The 19,454-nt window shown below is 37.0% G+C and overlaps 1 protein-coding gene across 3 annotated transcripts in view; it reads right to left on the reverse strand.

Annotated features, from left to right (window-relative positions):
- FAM126B (family with sequence similarity 126 member B) overlaps positions 1 to 19,454 on the reverse strand; it is an 89,008-nt gene that overhangs the window by 45,320 nt on the left and 24,234 nt on the right. For all 3 annotated transcript variants that reach the window (XM_045294899.1, XM_045294900.1, XM_030887024.2), the window contains exons 2-4: positions 13,454 to 13,553; positions 3,535 to 3,615; positions 1,675 to 1,776 (exon numbers count right to left, since the gene is read on the reverse strand). In XM_045294899.1, the coding sequence (XP_045150834.1) occupies positions 1,675 to 1,776; positions 3,535 to 3,585 (153 nt within the window). In that variant the 5' untranslated portion in view covers positions 3,586 to 3,615; positions 13,454 to 13,553. The remainder of the gene's footprint in view (positions 1 to 1,674; positions 1,777 to 3,534; positions 3,616 to 13,453; positions 13,554 to 19,454) is intronic.

Consider the following 19,454-nt stretch of genomic DNA (forward strand, 5'->3'; position numbering starts at 1 on the left):
CATTTCTCTTTATCACTGATTACTGACATAGAAAGTTCTAATTCTAGAAAAAGGTACAGTATAAGCTAACAATTTATGAAATCAAATGTATTTATTCAAGTTTCCCAAGCTCCATTAAGACTAGCTCCTCCTTCCTTTTCATTACAAAGGGGTCCCACACACACAAAGAGCCAACATCCTTGCCAAGTAATTCTCAATTACCAATAAAAACACCAATCAACCGTTTGCCCTTTTGTAACCTGACAGTGCAAAGATTGTATTTTTTTGGTAAAAGTCAAGTAAAGAGAGGGGAAGGGAAAAGCAAAGGATAATCTTTATGTATTAATGAATTCTAATGGAAATGACAGCATTTTAGAATTTTATTTTGTAGTGCCTTATATTTAGAACCAACATTTATCAAATTTTCATTATGTAAATGACATACTAGATTCTGGGGAAGTAACGAATATATAATATATGATCACTGCCCATGAAGAGCTTACAGTCTAAAAAGAAAGCACAAAACAGGCAAATTTTAATAAGCAAGGCTTAAATGTTAAGTCAGCACAAAAACCTTGAAAACACCTGACCAAGAAGGATATGCAAATATAAGGGGCTTTTCAGTTCATGGAAAATGGTACTAAAAGATAGTGGGATTTTCCACAAACTCTTTGAAACAGCCCCACCATATGTACATTACCCATCCTTAGAATTTTTAAACATTCAGAAATACACAGCATGAGAAAAAGAAGCAAATGAACCCTTGGCTGCTGCTATAAGTAGCAACAGATGCAAGCCTAACTGAGAAGAGACAGGAAAGAAAGAGGTCAATAAGCAAGCTTTTAGTGAAAAGACAAAAATAAAGATGCATTTTAAATTAAGCTGCTGGTTAGGAGATGATTACCTGAACTTCTTCAAACTCACTCCAGTACACAGCAGAGGCATTCTTGGAGGCTGTATCTGGGAAGATAAGAAGCTACTTTCCTGTGTGTTCCTTTCATTTTCATGTTAAAGCATACATGAAAGCACTGGAGATAAAACTGTATGTTGTACTAATGTGCTAGTGCAAAGATAATGTGTGCCATCTTACCTCAGTTAACAGATGGATTCACTAACTGCATTTTTTCCTTTCTTTCCTGGGCTGGACAGTGGGAAATTCTTATTCAAAGTGTTTTTATCTTGACCATTTAAACTACAAAAGGTTGTTTCTCTGAACAATTTTTAGCATTTACTAGCAGCAGCATTCTGTTATAAATTGGATTTCACTAATTAGAGTGATTATATATAGTTCTATATTGTCATTCAAATAACTATAAACAATATCTAAAATAAATAAATCTCAATCAGAATACAGTTAAATTTTGGATTCTGGAATGAGAAACATTCACAGAAAAAAAATCCAATTAAATGATAAATCTATTGAGATGATGAATACTCAAATCAAGAATCAAAACATATTACCTTCAACAGATAAGAATTTGATCAAAACATTTTTAAATATGAAAAGGAAAGGGTTGGGAGAAGCCAAAGCAACTATCAGAATGAAATACAGCAGAGAGAAAGTTTCCTAGTTCCGTAAACAGTATTTTGTTTTTGTTATTTTTTAAAGAGGGAAACAGCAAAACTTACACAAATAGGTTTTGGTACACATATTTCATTTCACTATGTTAAAACTACTTTTCTTAACTCTCTCACCTCATTATTTGAATCTTGAATAACTTTATAGAGTGCAGGTACCAGTGCTTTTTTCCGGTGTAACGTTGCTGCATAATTGGTGATCTGAGTGTCAGGTAATGCCTAAAAGAAACCAAGGAAGGAAGACAAACATGAACTTATATCTGGGAACCTAGGGGCTTTATTTTACATGACTTCTGCCTGAAAAGAGTTATAATAGAGTCAACTAAGAAAAATGAAAATATAGAAAACCAACATGATTATTAAATAAACTATTAAATAGTTACCAAAGTAATTATTTTTATTCTACCTTGAAAAAAATGAGAAATCACAAATTATACCAAGATTTACCAAAGTACTTTAAACTAGTAATCTACTCAGAAGGTAATATAGGAGAGACTTTAATTCTCACATTTTGTTTTCATAAAGTATTTGCATAGTTTATAAATTTTATAATTTTTAATCATGAATAATTAAAGGAAACAAAATTGGGAGGGTGGGGTGAAAAGGGGGAACTGATTACAAGGATCTACATGTGACCTCCTCCCTGGGGGACGGACAACAGAAAAGTGGGTGATGGGAGACATTGGACGGGGCAAGATATGACAAAATAATAATTTATAAATTATAAAGGGCTCATGAGGGAGGGGGGAGTGGGGAAGAAAGGGGGAAAATGAGGAACTGATGCCAGGGGCTTAGATGGAGAGCAAATGTTTTGAGAATGACGAGGGCAATGAATGTACAAATGTGCTTTACACAATTGATATATGTATGGATTGAGATGAGTTGGATAAGCCCCTAATAAAACAATTTAAAAAAATTAAAGGAAACAAAAGTTGAAAGCACAAGTCCTATTACTGGACCTTATTAAAGCTTGAAGACTGCCTCTTTCTTCTCATACTTTAAGATTTGGCTAGCCCCGTTTGTTGTGATAGTTAGGTTTTTTTATACCAACATGGCACCTGTAAGATGTTGGTATAGTTTAGCCTGTCAATCAGGTTGCCTCTTGATTACCTCCTTTAGAGGTGCTACTGAGATAGATGGCTCACTGGAGGCTAGGAGCACTTCCCTAGCCTGGTGGTCAGACCAGCACGCTGCCTGATCTAGCTGCCCTGCCTCATCACGTGTGCTGTGCTACCTGTGGGTCATGCAGTGCTCTGCTCCACTTGGCCAAGCAAACTGCGGACTGAGGTAGACTTCAATCCTGTGCCTTGCTGTTTCATGCCTTGGCACTGCCCGACCTTGCGGTATCTACTACCTGTGGGTCCATTCTACTGGTCTTGCCACCACTCCAGACCCCGCACCTCCAGCCAGCCACCTCGCATAGCTACACCATGAGGCTCCACTGCGACCTTCTTCAACACGCTGTGTTAGTGGCCTCTGCTACACCTTGCAACTTCCATCTTCCTACTGTGTGCTTCTTTGGCCTTGGGCTAGTGGCCGTGTGAATTGGAAGAACTTGCAGTATTTTAATTGACCCAAGAAAGTGACTTGGACTGAGCTCTCTGTACTGCTGTGTGGAGTAATTTGCTGTTATATTTCTTTTTGCTATGTATAGATATAAATATACATATTTATATATATATGAATACATATAGCCATATAATGCGTGTGTATTTTAAATCATGTGTCCTGGTTTTGCTTCTCTAGAGAACCCTGCCTAACACATTAGTCTTTATAACTATTTTCATTTTCATATATTATCTTCCCGCAATGATCTATATTAGTGCATTTTAGAGTTGTAATAGAAATGTTTATTTTGTACTTTACTATTTTCATTTTATATCAAAATATATGTACAAGCTCATCCATAGAACACATATTTTCTAATTTACTGAAATCTAAAATCACACAGTATAGTCTTACCCCATAACAATTTACCTTGAATTCTGATAACCATTCTTCCACAACACCACGTTCAGATCCCAGCATCTTCTTCCACCTTCTATGTTTTTCTTATCTCTAAAAGAAAAATGCACAGAATTTGAGTAAAGTATTCCTTAGAAACTACTAAAGTAAATGCTGTGTGTCTTTTACTAAAGAATAAACTTATCTGGTATATACAAGGGTAAGTCAAAAAGTATTGCTATAACAGAGGCCTTGATTAAACAAAATATCAAAATATGATACTATTGTTTTTCCAAATGTCTTTCCTACCTAGGTCTTTACATGTCTGAGGGCAGTATTTTCATATCTGTAACCATTCCCCAAAGAATTGATTCACATCACATCAAGACAGTTTTGGCAACATTTAAAAGGGATATGATTTGTTCCTTTTGGATGTTTTCGGAATTTTGGGAACAAAAAGATGTCAAAGGGCAAGATCAAGATGGGAGTGGTAAGGTTTACCTAATGAAATTAATGTAGGGCAGCTCACAAAATGAACAGATGCATTACAGTGATGGGAAGCAATTCCTCAATGCAACATTCCAAGGCCTTTTTCTCACCAACGCAGTTTTTCATTTTCTTAAAACTTGTCAATAAGTTTCCATCATTTTGTTTCCTTTGAGAAAATCTATCAAGATTGCCCTTTTAAAATACCCCAAACCAGGAGGGTGTTGTTTATATCTCCACAGGGAGAGAGGGACCAGACTTCAACCCAGTGCACCAAGACGTGAATGCAACATACCAGCATGAACCAGGTAACCAATAAAGAGGTCTGAGGGGCTGGCCCCAATTCCAACTACAGGGACAAACCCCACTCCCCCCAGAAGAATTCACTTCAGAGGATAGCACTGACGCTACAGCTCAGGGAGAGAGACACGTCTGATCAGAGCACACAGGAGCAAAAGAAGGGTAAGGGTAAGAGAGTGGAGCACACCCTGGTCCACCAACCCTGAGGATGATATTCCTGCTTAGAGCAGCCAATGTGCAGAGAGGACCATAAGCATGGACCCACCACAAAACCAACGTCCCTCACTGACCCATAGCGCTACAAAGGACAACACTGGAGACACAGTGGGAATTGTGCTTCATCTGACGCCACCACACAAGGGCGAAACACTAAGGGCATGTGATGGAACAGGCAAGGGGAGCAAAGGAATGAAGTCCCCAGGGAATAGCAAAAATAAACTGTGGGGCCAGGGCATGGCAATCCATCAGAGTTGACTGGAAAATACTCCTAAAGGTCAACAAACAGACCTTGAACTATTTATATGTGTTTCTTTTTTTTGTCATTGGTTTTCTTTATTGTTGTTTTGTTTTGCTTTGTCTTGTTTTTGTCTCTGCATGTCTATCTAGCTAAGATAGGCAGGATAAACAATCTGGAAGAGAAAACAACAGGACAGAAGATTGGGGGAGAGGGGTTGGAGGGTGGGGGGAAGGAAGTGAGTGTTAACAAACCCAGGGACAAGAGAATAACCAGGGATCAAAAATCGATGGTGAGGAGGGTATAGGATGCCTGGTAAGGCTTGATTAAGGACAATGTAACTGAGAAGAATGACTGAAACCCAAATGAAGGCTGAAAATGACAGCAGGACAAGAGGAAAGTAAAAGAAAACAGAGGAAAGAACTAGGAAGCAAAGGTCATTTATAGAGGTCTAAATACAGGCATGCACATATGTAAACATATTTTTATATGACAACAGGGAAATAGATCTATGTACACATATTTATAGGTTTAGCATTCAGATAGCAGACATTGGGCCTCTACTCAAGTACTCCCCTCAATGAAAGAACACTTTGTTCTAGTAACCTGGCATTCCATGATGGTCACCTTCCCAACACGATTGCTGAACACAAAATGGGTACATAAGCAAACGTGAAGAAAGCTGATGGCGCCCAGCTATCAAAAGATATAACATCTGGGGTCTCAGAGGCCTGAAGATAAACAAGCAGCCATCTAGCTGAGAAGCAACAAAGTCTACATGGAAGACGTACAACAGCCTGTGTGATCAGGAAGTGTCGATAGGATCAGGTATCAGGCATCAAAGACACAGAACAAAAAATCACATCAATGTAAATGAGGGGGAGTACGGAGTGGAGACCCAAAGCCCATCTGTAGACAATTGGACAAACCCCTTACCAGAAGGGTCACAGGGAGGAGACGAGCCAGTCAGGGTGCAGTATAGCACCATTGAAACCTACAACTTTCCTCTAGTTCTTTCATGCTTCCTCTCCCCACTATCGTGACCCCAATTCTTCCTTACAAATCTGGCTAGACCGAAGCATATACACAGGTACAAATAAGAGCTGGAAACACAGGGAATCCAGGACAGATAAACCCCTCAGAACCAACATTGAGAGTAGTGATACCAGGAGGGGAAGGGTAAAGTGGGAACCAATAACAACAATCTACACATAACCCCCTCCCAGGGTGATGGACAACAGAAAAGTGGGTGAAGGGAGATATCCGTCAGTGTAAGAAATGAAAAAATAATAATAATGTATAAATTATCAAGAGTTCATGAGGGAGGGAGGGTGGGGGAAAGGGGAAAAACGAGGAGCTGATACCAAGGGCTCAAGTAGAAAGAAAATGTTTTCAGAATGATGATGGCAACAAATGTACAAATGTGCTTGACACAATGGATGGATGGATGGGATTATGATACGAGTTGTATGAGTGTCAAATTAAATGATTAAAAAGAAAGAAAAACACCCCAAACCAGTCACTCTGACCTCTTAAGAGATATATATTGAAATATTTACTATAAAATAAATGGGGAGGGAAACTGAAGAAAGGGTATTGGGTATAGATGAAATATGACTGGCTATGATTTTGAAACTGTTGAAGCTAATTAATTGGTAAACAGGTCCCATTAAACTATTTTCTCAATTTTGTTATAGGTTTGTAATGTTCCATAATAAGCAATAAAAAGTAAAAACCTGGTTTGGTGAACTAGCATTACATACCAACCATGACAACCAAAATACAAACTAATGGTTCTTAACCTTCTGGGGAGCAGAGATGGGAGAATGGCACACCACAGACGCCTTTGAGATCTGAACAAAGCTGTGGTTCCTTCTTCAGGAAAAAGTCGATATGGTACCCTCACACACGCACACAATTTAAAATGTCTTGAGTCCATAGGTCTCAGAAAGCCCTTTCATAGAACCAGTTTAAAGCAATTCTTGTGGAAGAAATTATACTTTTAAAAAGAAATAGAGCCAGAACTATATACCCAGATGATGTTGCCCTTCAAATAAGTAATCTTTCAGGTATTCCACCTCTTCCACTGTTATTTTTTTTGAAATATCAGCTAGATATTTAGCAAAAAATGGATTCTGTGACATCACCATGATTACTTTGCATTTTATTTTATGCTACTTATATCTAAACGTTTTAATAAAATAACAAGCACGGAATCACCATATATTATTAACTTCGATTTATAAACAATTATCTAAGGCCTGGAGTAGTTGACTCCTAAGGCTGCTCAGAACCCTACTAGACAACTGCCCAAAAACTTATAAAAGAGATCCAGTCAGGTATTCATTGGCTCATGCCAGATATATTTCTTAAGCATCCTGAAGGATTGCAAGACTGAGTGATTCTATGAATGCCTTAAGCAGCATCAAAAGATGGAAGGAAAATACAGACTTACTGTAATAAAAAGAGTTGATGTTCAACCATTTCAGGAGACAGCATATGACAGAAATGGACAGAATACTAACAAAGATATTTCAGCAACAACACTGGGTCAGTCCTCTCTGCAAGGGTATCGGGCATGAATTTTCCCTAACCAGCTTTCCAATTGCTGCAGTTCTACATACTTCTCAGTTTCCTTTGGCCAAAGACACGGTAACTCGTCCACGAGCGCAAAGCATTCAGCAAACAAAAGCAAGGCAAAGCCACCAGAAATGGGTACCTGAATTGCATCACACATATGGTAATGCTGTTTTAGCTACTGTAGCTACTTTCTGTGTTGCAGTATGGACATATACAGCAACACAAATCGAAATAGAATGGAACCTGCTCCCTATTGACAAAGTCACCACAAAGGAATGGAGAGGTCAGTAATCAAACCAGTTGATAATATAATACTTAATTATTTGAAAATCAACTTAAAATTTATGTCACGTAAAAGCAGTGTGTACCCACTAAGAAATGACATTATTGAAGAACTAAAATACATTTCTTTTTAAAAAGCAGCACTGCAAGTGTTAGTAGTCTATGTCAAAATATCTGGAAGACAGCTAGTACCTAACCAATCAATCAGAAGAAATTCACATTTCTGCCCATTCCAAAGAAAGGTGGTCAAACAGAATAAAGACATTTTTGAACAATATTACTAAGATCACATGCTGGCAATAGTCTGCTAAACATAATTCAAAAATAGCTACAGTAAGATCTATAGAGAGGGAACTGCTGGAAGTTCAAGCTGGATTCAAGAGGATGTAGAATGAGGGATATCAGTGCTGTTGTCAAATAGATTGTGGCAAAAAGGAGGAAACAATAGAAAGATAATTTACTTCTGCATGTATCAACTACACAAAAGCATTCATCTCAAAGGTCTACAACAAATGACAAATAACATTACATATTCAAACAGATGGGATCCAGCTAGAGTATTTAATTTTAAGTATAAAACCATAACTTACTTGTTTAATAACCTACATACAACTTGTTTTCAACTTTCTTATGTTACAAAACATGTGTCTGCACCGAATAGCATTTCACCAGCAAACATCAAATATCTTTTATTGCTCTCTCTGTCCATACTCAACATCACCAGTAGGCCTCCAAGTCTAAATACGAGGAGGCTTCAAAAACTACTTGGAAAAATTTCATTATCTTTTAATTCCATTTCTCCACAAACTTTTTGAAGCCCTGCTTGCTGTACAGTCTCAAAACTATAACCCTTTCTAGAAATTTTTTACCCTCCCTGCTCTCTAGGATTTTTAAAGCACAAATGATCATCCTAATAATCTCGTGTTCAATTTATAAAACTACTACTTCAGCATAAAACAAACTCACTGCCATTAATTCCATTCTGACTCATAGCAACCCTATAGGGCAGTAGAATTGTCCTTGAAGGTTTCTAAGGTTGTAATCTTTACAGAAGCTGAAAGTCTCAAGTTCTTAAGAGCAGCTGTGAAATTTGAACTGCTAACATTGTGATTAGTAGCCCAACTCTTAACCTACTACATCTCCAGGGGTCTGCTTTCTCAACATATAAGGCAATGTCATTTATAGTTACCCTGTTAACAATGTATATGCTATTTTAGAGTGCAACATGATATCAAGATCCAAATTAATTTTCTCTAATAGTTCACAATTGTTTTAATGCTATCTGCATATCCATCTTTTTCTTATTGACTTGGAATGCTACTTTTATCATACACTGCATGTATTTGGAATTCTTCTGAGCTACTTTAACCACTAAGTGTGTACCAGATACATTGTTTTTAATAATTGTGGCTTGTAGAATTTAATATTCAATAGTACCAGTCCTATTCTAATTATTTTCCTAAGATTACATTTAATTATTATTGCCTACTTCAATCTTGCAGATGAATATTATGCTTATTTTGGTAAGTTTCTTCCCCACACCCATACTACTAAAAATTAGCCATTCAAATGAATTTCAAACAACATCTTTACAAAATCGAGTTTTCCCATATAGGAACAAGCATGACTATTTGTAAAAATCCCAATTACGGGTCTTAGTATAAAATTAATTTTTTTTCTTCAGATAGCACAACACATTTCTAATTATGTTAGAACTCTTAGTTTATATTTTGGTTGAGATTGAGAATGAGATATTTTTCCAACATACTTTCTAAATAGCTACTACTAAATATGATATTTCTCTTAAGAAACAAAATAAGTTACATGATTATTTTAAATACCATGTTTTAGATAAAGATTTCTATGTTTTAAAGTTATAAACTTAAATGATTTTTTAGCTGACTAAAAGAGATTCTGAAAATTTTTAAAAATGTATTACTACACCCAATAAAATGATAAAAAAAAGAATGCAAGGTTTGTTTAACATTTAAGGGTGCAAATTGTCATCTTAATAAATTAAATTTTTAAAAATGCATTTCTACATTATTTTTAAAGTGTAAGAAAATGAAACTACAATTAAGCAACTTTCCCCAAATTCTCTATAAGGAATATGTCCTATTATTAAAATGAGAGTGAAGAACAGATATTGTTTTCAAAAAGAAACACACATCTTTTAAGACTGATATATATTGCAACAGCCAATATGGGTCCCAGTTTATGTATTTTTCAAAAGCTCCCTAAATAATCCTGATGGCCATCTTCCAATTTAAAAAAAAAAAGCATCTCAGGATAAATTTCTTTTAACCACAAATTTAACAAATCAAGTTTTGTTGTTTTCTATCAAAGCCATTTAAAAAAGTAACTGGAAGCTAACTGCCTCTAATTAGAGGAATAAAGTTGTTAATAGCAATGATAATCATAATACCAGTATATTCCCTCATCTCTCAGATACAACTAAGGAGCTCAGGAGGCACAATGATTAAGCATTCAGCTGCTAACCAATAGAAGCAGCTGGTTTCAACCCACCCAATAGCTCTAGAGGAGAAAAGACCTGGCAATTCACTTGTACAGTCCAGGAAGTCCTATGGGACAGTTTTATTCTGTTGCTACGAATCATAATCAACTCAATGGCTGCCAACAACAACATAATGCAAATAATTTTAATTAATCAACAACTTTAAGGGGAAAAAAAGAAATACTATTAAAAAGAAAAAACTTAACTAAAATTTACCCATACAATAACATAAGCATTTCGTTTCTCAATACTTTGATCTTTGTACTTGCTACTTAGCATATTCTTATTCCAACTCTCTTGAATATGACTAGATTGCTGTCACTTTGAAAGTTAAACTATGCCCTAACCCTCCTCTTTCCTGCTCAGCTCCAGTGCCACCACTCTTCAACCCCTATCATTCTGACCATTTCCTTTATTACATTTAACACAATCTGTAATTATCCTGCTTACACATTATTGTCTGTTTTTCCTCCTATAATTTGTACTTCACATGGACAAGTGCTCTATCCCCAATACCTGGCACAGAGCAGGTACTCAAACTATTAATTCAATTATGCTCGTGAACTCCATTTAGTACTCTAGCAATGATAATTATTTCTGGTGAAACAAAACCTACTCAGTTTTCTGCTTATATTTTCTACTTGGTTAAGTTCAATATTTTTGCTACATTAAAACGAAAGCTAAAGCTGTCTTTAAAAATTACCCGGAAGCTTTTGACAGATAGATATTCTTCCAGAGGCATGAATCGCTCATATCAACATTACTAAAGTTTGAAATTAAAGATATGGAAATTTTGCGGTCTCAGGCAATCTTCTGCTGAGACAACTGTTTAAAGCTGTAGTAGACTGAGATATTTTGGAGGAATTCTGTTGACATTTTAAGCAAAAATTTTGGATCCATATTCACTTAAAAATTCAAGAGGTATTATGTATGATACCAGACAGACTTTGGGCCTCTACTCAAGGCCTTCCTGAACACAAAAATATTTTGTTCTGATAACCTGGAACTCTTTGATACTCACCTTCCCTACATGATACCTGAAAACAAAATGGGTGCATAAGCAAATGCGGTGACGAGAGCGGATGGTGCCCTGTGGGGTTAAAGGAAAGAGGGAACCCCACAAAACATCACAGGTTCGGTAGGCGCAATTGTACAGCGGTAATAAGTAGAGATTACAGTAAAATCGTAGAGCGCATGAGAGTTAAAGGATGGAGTCAAGTAATGGAGAGTTAAAGGATGGAGTCAAGTAATGGAGTCAGACGCAATTCATGGTAGCATTGCTCACCTCAGCTCGGCTTGATGGTCCTCGTGGAGGGGGCTTAGCCGTCAGAGAAGAAGCCGCTGCTTCGTCCTCCTTAGCCACCTTCTCCAGCCACCCTCGGCCAGCCACCCTCATGGGAGCCACCCTCACGGGAAGCAGCCCTCCTTCCTCAGCCGCCCTCTCGAGAACCAGGGAGCTTCCTTATTTATTGCTAACCACACATCATATTACTTTATGTGTCACAGAAAGGGGCAGTACACTTCATTCTTGAACAAGTTTGATCACTCTGAAGTCTCATATAATAAAACCAACAACTACAATTCTGGGAGGCATGCAAGTCCCCTGATAGCGGACAATAACCTAAGTCACCAGGAGGGGTAGCAACATAGGCAATACAATCAATAGGAGGGGGATGACCTAGGGGTGTGCCCACATTTGTTGTGGGATAAACAGTGGTGTCTGCTTGATCTAGACAGCTGATAATGGTTACCTAACCTTGGTCATCCTTGGGCGGGTTTGCCCTCTCTGGTATCTCCTGCAAATAAACAGATCACCATTATCCTTATCAGAAGGGAGTGGGTCTTATTTAGGGTGAGTCAGACTAATAGTCTAGCCACTATAGATGGCTGATGTTAAGGAGAATAACCTCTGACCTACTTTCGCTGATCACCTATTGTACAGTCATTCTTAAACAGCTGGTACATATTTTGGGGAGACAACTTAAGAGAAATTCTTCTGTTCCTCACAGTGCCCAGCTGTCAAAAGATACAGCATTGGGGTCTTAAAGGCTTGAAGTCAAGCAAAAGACCATCTAGCAGGGAAGCAAATAAGCCCACATGCAAGAAGCACACCGGCCCCTCTGTGATCATGAGGTGTCAACAGGATCAGACATCAGGTATCAAAAGATCCAAAACAAACAACTATATCAATGCAAACAGAGAGATTGGAGTGGAAACCCAAAGCCCATCTGTAAATAATTGGATATCCCCCCACAGAAGTGGTATAAGGAAGGGCTGATTCAACCAAGGTGTAGTGCGGCATTGATGAATCACACATCATTCCTCTAGGTCCTGAATACCCCCCTCCTACCCCCGCTGTCCCCTACTCATGACCCAGTTCTACTTTACAAATCTGGCTAGACCAGAGAACACACATTGGTACAGAAAAGAGCTCTCAACACATGGAATTCAGGAAAGATAAGCCCCTCAGGAACAGTAATGAGAGTAGCCATATCATGGTCAGGGAGGGGGAAGGTTGAGAAAGGGGTAACCCATCACAAAATTGGATACAAGATAGGTTCTTAGGCTATAGTCTTGGGGATCTAAAGACTAGTAAGGATGGTTTCTATTATGAGTTTGTGTTTTGTTCTACATTTTTTCCCTCACTCTATCCAGGACCTCCTATTTAATCCCTTTCCCAGAGGACAGCATCCTTTCAGTTTCTTTATACCTTTATGCACACCTTTACCCAGACTGGGATGCTGTCTTACTCCTGTTATTTGACTCAATGCTTCTTCCCAGATTATATCTATCAGCATATCTCTCTTATATTTATGAGGACTTCTTTGTTTTTTCTAAATAGCAGTCCTCTTTCCTATCCCAACACAATTTCTTTCTTTGCTAGTGCTTCTTCGAGTTTCATAGTTCAATTATTAAATCTCATTAGTCACTAATTGTCTATCTCCCCCATTCGATGCTAAGTTGCATGAGAATAGCCTTTTGTTCGCTCACTATTACATTTTTAAGGCACACAAAGGAACACTATACACTAAGACAAACAAATGACACTAGATATGAACCATATTTAACTGTGACAACTAATGTACAAACTAGACTTAAAGGAAGATTTAGGAACAGAACTTGCTCATAATTTGGGTCTGCCTATATTAAAAGAGAAATGCTTTCAAAAGTAAAATTCAAAGGCAATAATTAACATCTTACTATATTAAATCACCTAGGTAAAAATACTCAACAAATAGAAGCAACACACCAAAAAATTACCAGAAACTACACATCTAACAATATTAGGGACATTCATTACTTATTCTTTTAAAAATTAATGAATATGAATTTACCTCTGTTTTAAGATCAATTTTCTAAAGGAGGAGGAGGCACAGGAATGTGGCAGATTTCAAGTGTAGAATTCATTTGTTGAAATGTAAATATTTTCCAAGTCTATTAAAAAAGAAAAAATTATGAAATATTATATTATAAAAGCACAATTCAAAAAAGAACCATTCTTAAGAGGCACTTGTAATGCAACTTACCTAACTTAAAAGCAAAACAATTAGGGGTCCACAATAGCTCTATAACAACTAGCATATTTGTATACCACCTTCATTAGACTTCAAAGTACCACACTCTACAAATTCATTTCGGATGAGTTTCACCAAAATGAAAATTTTGTCTTCTTAAGGAAAATAACACAGATAATAGCACTAACAGTGGGAACAAACTCAACGGCCCTTGACAACAGCCACGACACGTCTCGAACATGGCCATTAGCAGAACTGAGCAGTAGTGGAGTCTGAATTGAGTTTGTTGTTCTGAGACTGTAACCAAGACTAGAATCCAAGAGCTTTAGAGATGAAAAAGACCTTAGTAATCATCTATTCCTTTAGCTCACCCCCAGCTTTAGACTTTGCTTGGGAGTTACACCAGAGACGGCCCCATCATTCTCTGGAACCTTTCCCATCTGTAGAATGTCTTCCAACAGTTCTCAGACTACCACTGCTTCAAAGGAAATCTCACACAGAACCCCAAAAGTGAAGCAAATCTTGTTGAAGCTGGGAGAGAAGCCCACACCTTGTTGGCTACACCTTATGCAAACCTTCAATAAACTCGCTGTCAACCACTGCACAGGGATCCCTCTGTGCTTTCATGAAACAGGGCTTGGAGCCCTGATTGAATTCTCAGGGCTTCTCTTACTCAGTTCCTATGATTCAGCGACTCCAGTGATCAGTCATTTCTTGGCTTCTGGATCACTACCTGTTATTGGTTCTCCTATCTTACCAATCTCTCCTCCCATTTCTTTTGTTGTGTCTACTTGTCTTTCTGACCTCCACAATTTGGAATATTTTAGAACTTAGTTCTTGGACCACTTATCCAGCTACACTTAAATATCCTTACAATCCTTCCTCCCCAGGAGTGAGCACACTTACTCATTCAGTCCCATGACCCTAAAAGTAAGTGCAAGCAACTTCTTAATTTCTATCTTCAATCTCAATCTGTATTCTAACTCCAGACAATTCTAGTAGGACATTGCAAAAGCATCACAAAGTTAGGCATGCAAAATTCTGCTCAGTTTCATGCATCTTGTAATCATCTCCCAGTCTCAATAAAACAGAAAACAAGCAAACAATTTTTGAAATAAAATGATTCTTAATAAAAAATTTTAAAAAAGAAAGAAAAAACACAGAAGAGTGGTATTAATTGAATTTTTGGCAACAAAACCGTTAAAAATGGTTTTAGTCATAGAGAATCATTTTCAAGTTGCTAAAAGTGAAAGAACTTTTCTTAGGAAATAGTAACTATTTTTGATATGCAAGGACTTCAAAAAGATTGTGGGGGGGGATGCAAAGGTAATTACATTTTTTCAAAGCTGACTACATTATAGCACACTTCCTTGATTCAGGAGCATCATCTCAAAATCTGAAACACTAAAAGAAAATTAACACTAAAATTAAAATATAGTCATAATAGTGTAATTTTTCTCTTTAAACACAAAGAACCTTTTAATAAAATTCGCTTGATGTTTAAATTACATTATCATTGTAGTTTCCGATGTGTTCTAAATTGCAGCTGTGTCAAAACCTCCTACTCCAACCACAGCAGCGGACTTATTTTTAGTTCCTATATCGATCCTTCACATGACATTTTTATTTCATAAGAAGATTCTGTAGTAAGGAGAAAAGTTGAAAGGAAATAACAGACTTTCTCTGGAATGATAGGGAAGAAAATGGTTACATTTTGTGAAGGACCCTTGATGTCAAAGGAATAGAGTGGAATTGAAACTGATTGTCTTTTTGGACCTACGACATTTTAAACAACTAAGACAATTACCAATTTTTGAGGCAGAGACTGCTGAAACCTTTGTAGAAATGGGTCTCTCAGAAAGGAGAATAATTAATATATGTTTTAAGAGGACCAATGAGAGGAAAAGTAAATTTTATGAATCTTAACACAGCCCTAAAACGGCGCAATCCCTGATTAGGTAGATGCGGCCTAACCCTTACCCTACTGAAACAACACAGAAAAATGAAAACCTCCTGGAAGATGACACTGTCTGGAGACTCTATGGTTTCTTCACACACAAAGTCTAGTACACACTTAAAAATTACTAAAATATACAGCAGACAAGACAGTATAATTAAGAGAAAACATAATTCTAGATAATATCAGACCCAAAAATGATTCAATATTAAAGTAAAAAAATAAAGACTTTTAAGTAATTCTAACATATGAAAGAAAATAGAGGGGAAATGGACAACATTGATGAAGGATGGAGAATTTTCAAATGATCAGGATCAATAAAAAACACTGAAGAATGTACAAATGTGCTTTACACAATTGATGTATGTAAGGATTGTGATAAGAGTTGTATGAGCCCCCAATAAGATGATTAGAAAAAAGAAAAAGAAACACTGAAATAGGCATTCTAAAACTGGAAAAATACAAAATATGAAGAAATATATAGGTTTTACAGAAACTGGGCACATTAGCATATAGAATTAGAAAATTAAAAGACGGGTCAATAAAAAGTACCTACAAGGAAGTAGAGAGAGAAAGATGAGAGGAAGACAGTGCTTAAAGGAAGAAAGGGAAAGGTGGCAGGAAGATGGAGAACAAGAGAAATGTGGGACATGCAGGAGTCGTGGACAGGAGAGAAAAAAATAAAAATAATATTCAAAGACAGTAACTCAGAGTTTTTCAAACCTGATGGAAAAAGTCATGCTACAGATTCAAGAATTTCTGTGAACTCGAACCTGGACATAGTCAAAACTATAGTTAGAACACCACAATCAAACTACTAAAAGAAAGGAAGAGGAAGAGAAGAAAGATGAAGGAAAAGAAAAGGGGAAATTTAAAAACAGGTATGCAAAAAGTATATTTGATCTTGAGTAGTAAAACAAGACAGGAATTTTGCAACAAAAACCAACTGAAGTGAGAATATAATAGAATGATAGTTAACTGGTCAAAAGAAAATAATACCCCAAAATCTAGAATACCTAGTAAAAATACTCCTTCAGAAATTAAGGTGAAACAATGATATGTGCAAAGAACCAAATACCAGGAAATTAGTCCCCAGCAAGCCTGTACTAAAGGAGACTTTTAATTTTTTTAATTTTAATTTTTATAGGAGAGTTAAAATTATTTGGCTAGAATAAAATTGCCCCAGATGAAAAACATGGAAATAAAGATGAAATAACCACAATCAGAGAGGATTAATATGTAAGCAAGTAAAAATGTATGGTCAAAATGAAACCTAAAATATTGTACAAGGTATAAAGATTCTAGCAGTTTCAGGATAGTGGGGAAAGTCATAATTTGAGTTCTAGTGGTGCAGTGGGTTATGTGTTGGGCTGCTAACCATAAGGTCAGCAGTTCAAAACTACCAGCAGTTTCATGGGAGACAAATGAGTCCTTTTACTCCCACAAAAATTTACAGTCTCAGAAACCCACAGGGTAGTTTCTACCCTGTCCTAGAGGACTGCTATGAGTTGGAATCAATTTGATGACAGAGCTTGGTTTTCTAGAGTTTAGTAGTAAGTTTAGGATACAGGTTGTAATTGTTAGAATAACCATTAAATAATAGGCCCCCTCCCCCCAAAAAATGTGTGGTATTTAAGTGTGTGTGTGGGGGGTGAGAGGTACATTTTCAAAAAAGGAAACAATAAAGTAATCTTTAAATCCAAAAAAGGCCAAAGAGATTAAATAAAAAACAAATAAAGATTGTATATTTAACCCAACTATATCAGTACATGAATTGTGTGTATATTACTATATAAAGTCTAAGTTTGCCAAACAAATAATCAAACTCCTTAAAGTATATTCACTTCAAATATAAGCATGTAGAAACATTGTACAGATGGGATTAAAAAATATAGCATGTAACATTAACCAAAAGAAAACTGACATACTTTGCTGATTATCAGAAAAAATAGAATTTATGGCAAGAAACATTTTTAAAACTAAAGAATCCTACAAAATGATATAGGGATCAATTGAAAAGGAACAGATTGCTGGAGACAGTATGCAGAAGAAATAATAGCTATAAAAATTAAATCAACCAAAGAAGCAGGCAATATATGAGCGATCACACGGTGCAGAGACAATAGTCTGAGGGGAGCATAACAGTCATATCAGCAGCAGGACAGACAGGGTGACCTTGTAAAGTAAGTCATGAAACCTACAAAATCTATGCCTCGGTTGTCTTCCACGTCACAGTCTTCCTCCTCCTAAAAGGCGGGCTCAACTGGTTTAAGAGGCAGTTACAGCAGGGGCACACGTGGTCGTTAATTGGCCGAAAATGGTTTCAGGACTAACGTGGAATTTGAACAAAAAGTAAAGGTGTTTTTGCTCTTGCCCAACTAAATATGCAAAGTATCACAGATCCCATTGCTATAGACGCTATTCAGAATTTCCAGACTCCAACTTGGTCCAACAGTGCACATGCATCCACTGAAAAAGCGGGTCAGGAAAGAGCTCAGAAAAACCAAAATTCTGCACCAACTGCCCAAATTTGACTAAGATAACAGCCCCACAAAAGCGGTCTACTTAGTGAGCTTGAAGAGACCCAGCTGCTTGTGGCCTTGCCCCTGTGGGTCTCTCCTGTAGTTCTCTACTCTTTAATCAATTCCTACTTACAAAATCGTTATGAAGACATGAATGTCTATGATGGTATGCCTCCTATCTACTAAGTTTCTATCTACCAATAAATGCTTTTGACGTGCTAGTCTTTTTGCTTACACCTGTCCATGAGAACAGTATCACGGTCATTAATCTGTAAGTACCCAATATATTAAAAGTAGTAAAAGTTTATAAAACTCAAAAAGAAACAGACAAATTCATAACTACAGTAGGACATCTTATTACACCTTGCTTAATAGGACCCCTGGTGGTGTAGTGGTTATACTCTGGGAAACAATCTGAAAGATCAGCAGTTCGAAACCACCAGCTATTCTTTGGGAGCAAGATACAGCTTTCTACTCCCGTAAAGAATTAGTGTCTCACAAACTCACAGAGGCAGTTCTACCCTGTCCTACAGGGTCTCTCTGAGTCAACATTGACTGGATGGCACAGAGTTTGGTTTGGTTAGTTCAGAAGAAAAAAATCAAGATCTCAACAATGCACTGGACAAATGAGGTCGAACTACCGGATATCGAACACTGAGCCCAACAAAGCAACAACAAAATTCATTGTGTTCCCTCTGAACACAGACCGGGGATGTGAGCGGCTTTGCTATTATACAGAACACATTGGAAAGTGGACTATAACAGACGTAACTAGGTTGAAATGTGTACTTTATCATATGAGCTCCCTTTTGACACATTTTGAGTTTGCTCTAGTTTTTAATATTTTTTGTTTTCTTTCACACTAGGGATTATCTCTGATGTATTTTGTTATCGCTGGTAGCCTACTAGATCCTTTGTTATGTATTTTTCAATGTTTGTATTTTGTTATCTCTGGTAGCCTACTATATCCTTTGCTAGGTGTTTTTCAATGTTTCCCGGTATATAAAACCCAAGATGGGTGAATCTATAGAGACAATAATTGAATTAAGGATTCCTGGGCGGTGTGGCAGGAGAGGTTGGGGGGAAATGAGGAGCTAATAACAAGGAGTAAAAGAAGGAAGGAAAAGTTCTAAAACTGAATGCAGTAGCAATTGTACACTTTTTTTCCCTTAATCATTTTTTGAGGGCTCGGTACAACTCTATCACAATCCATACATCCATCCATTGTGTCAAGCACATTTGCACATTTGTTGCCATCATCATTCTCAAAACATTTTCTTTCTACTTGAGCCCTTGGTATTAGCTCATTTTCCCCCTCCCTCCCCACTCCCCCCTCCCTCAT

The sequence above is a fragment of the Echinops telfairi genome, unplaced genomic scaffold, assembly GCF_000313985.2.
Source record: "Echinops telfairi isolate 266 unplaced genomic scaffold, ASM31398v2 ScPeMD7_3;HRSCAF=10, whole genome shotgun sequence".
In the NCBI taxonomy this organism is placed as follows: domain Eukaryota; kingdom Metazoa; phylum Chordata; class Mammalia; order Afrosoricida; family Tenrecidae; genus Echinops; species Echinops telfairi.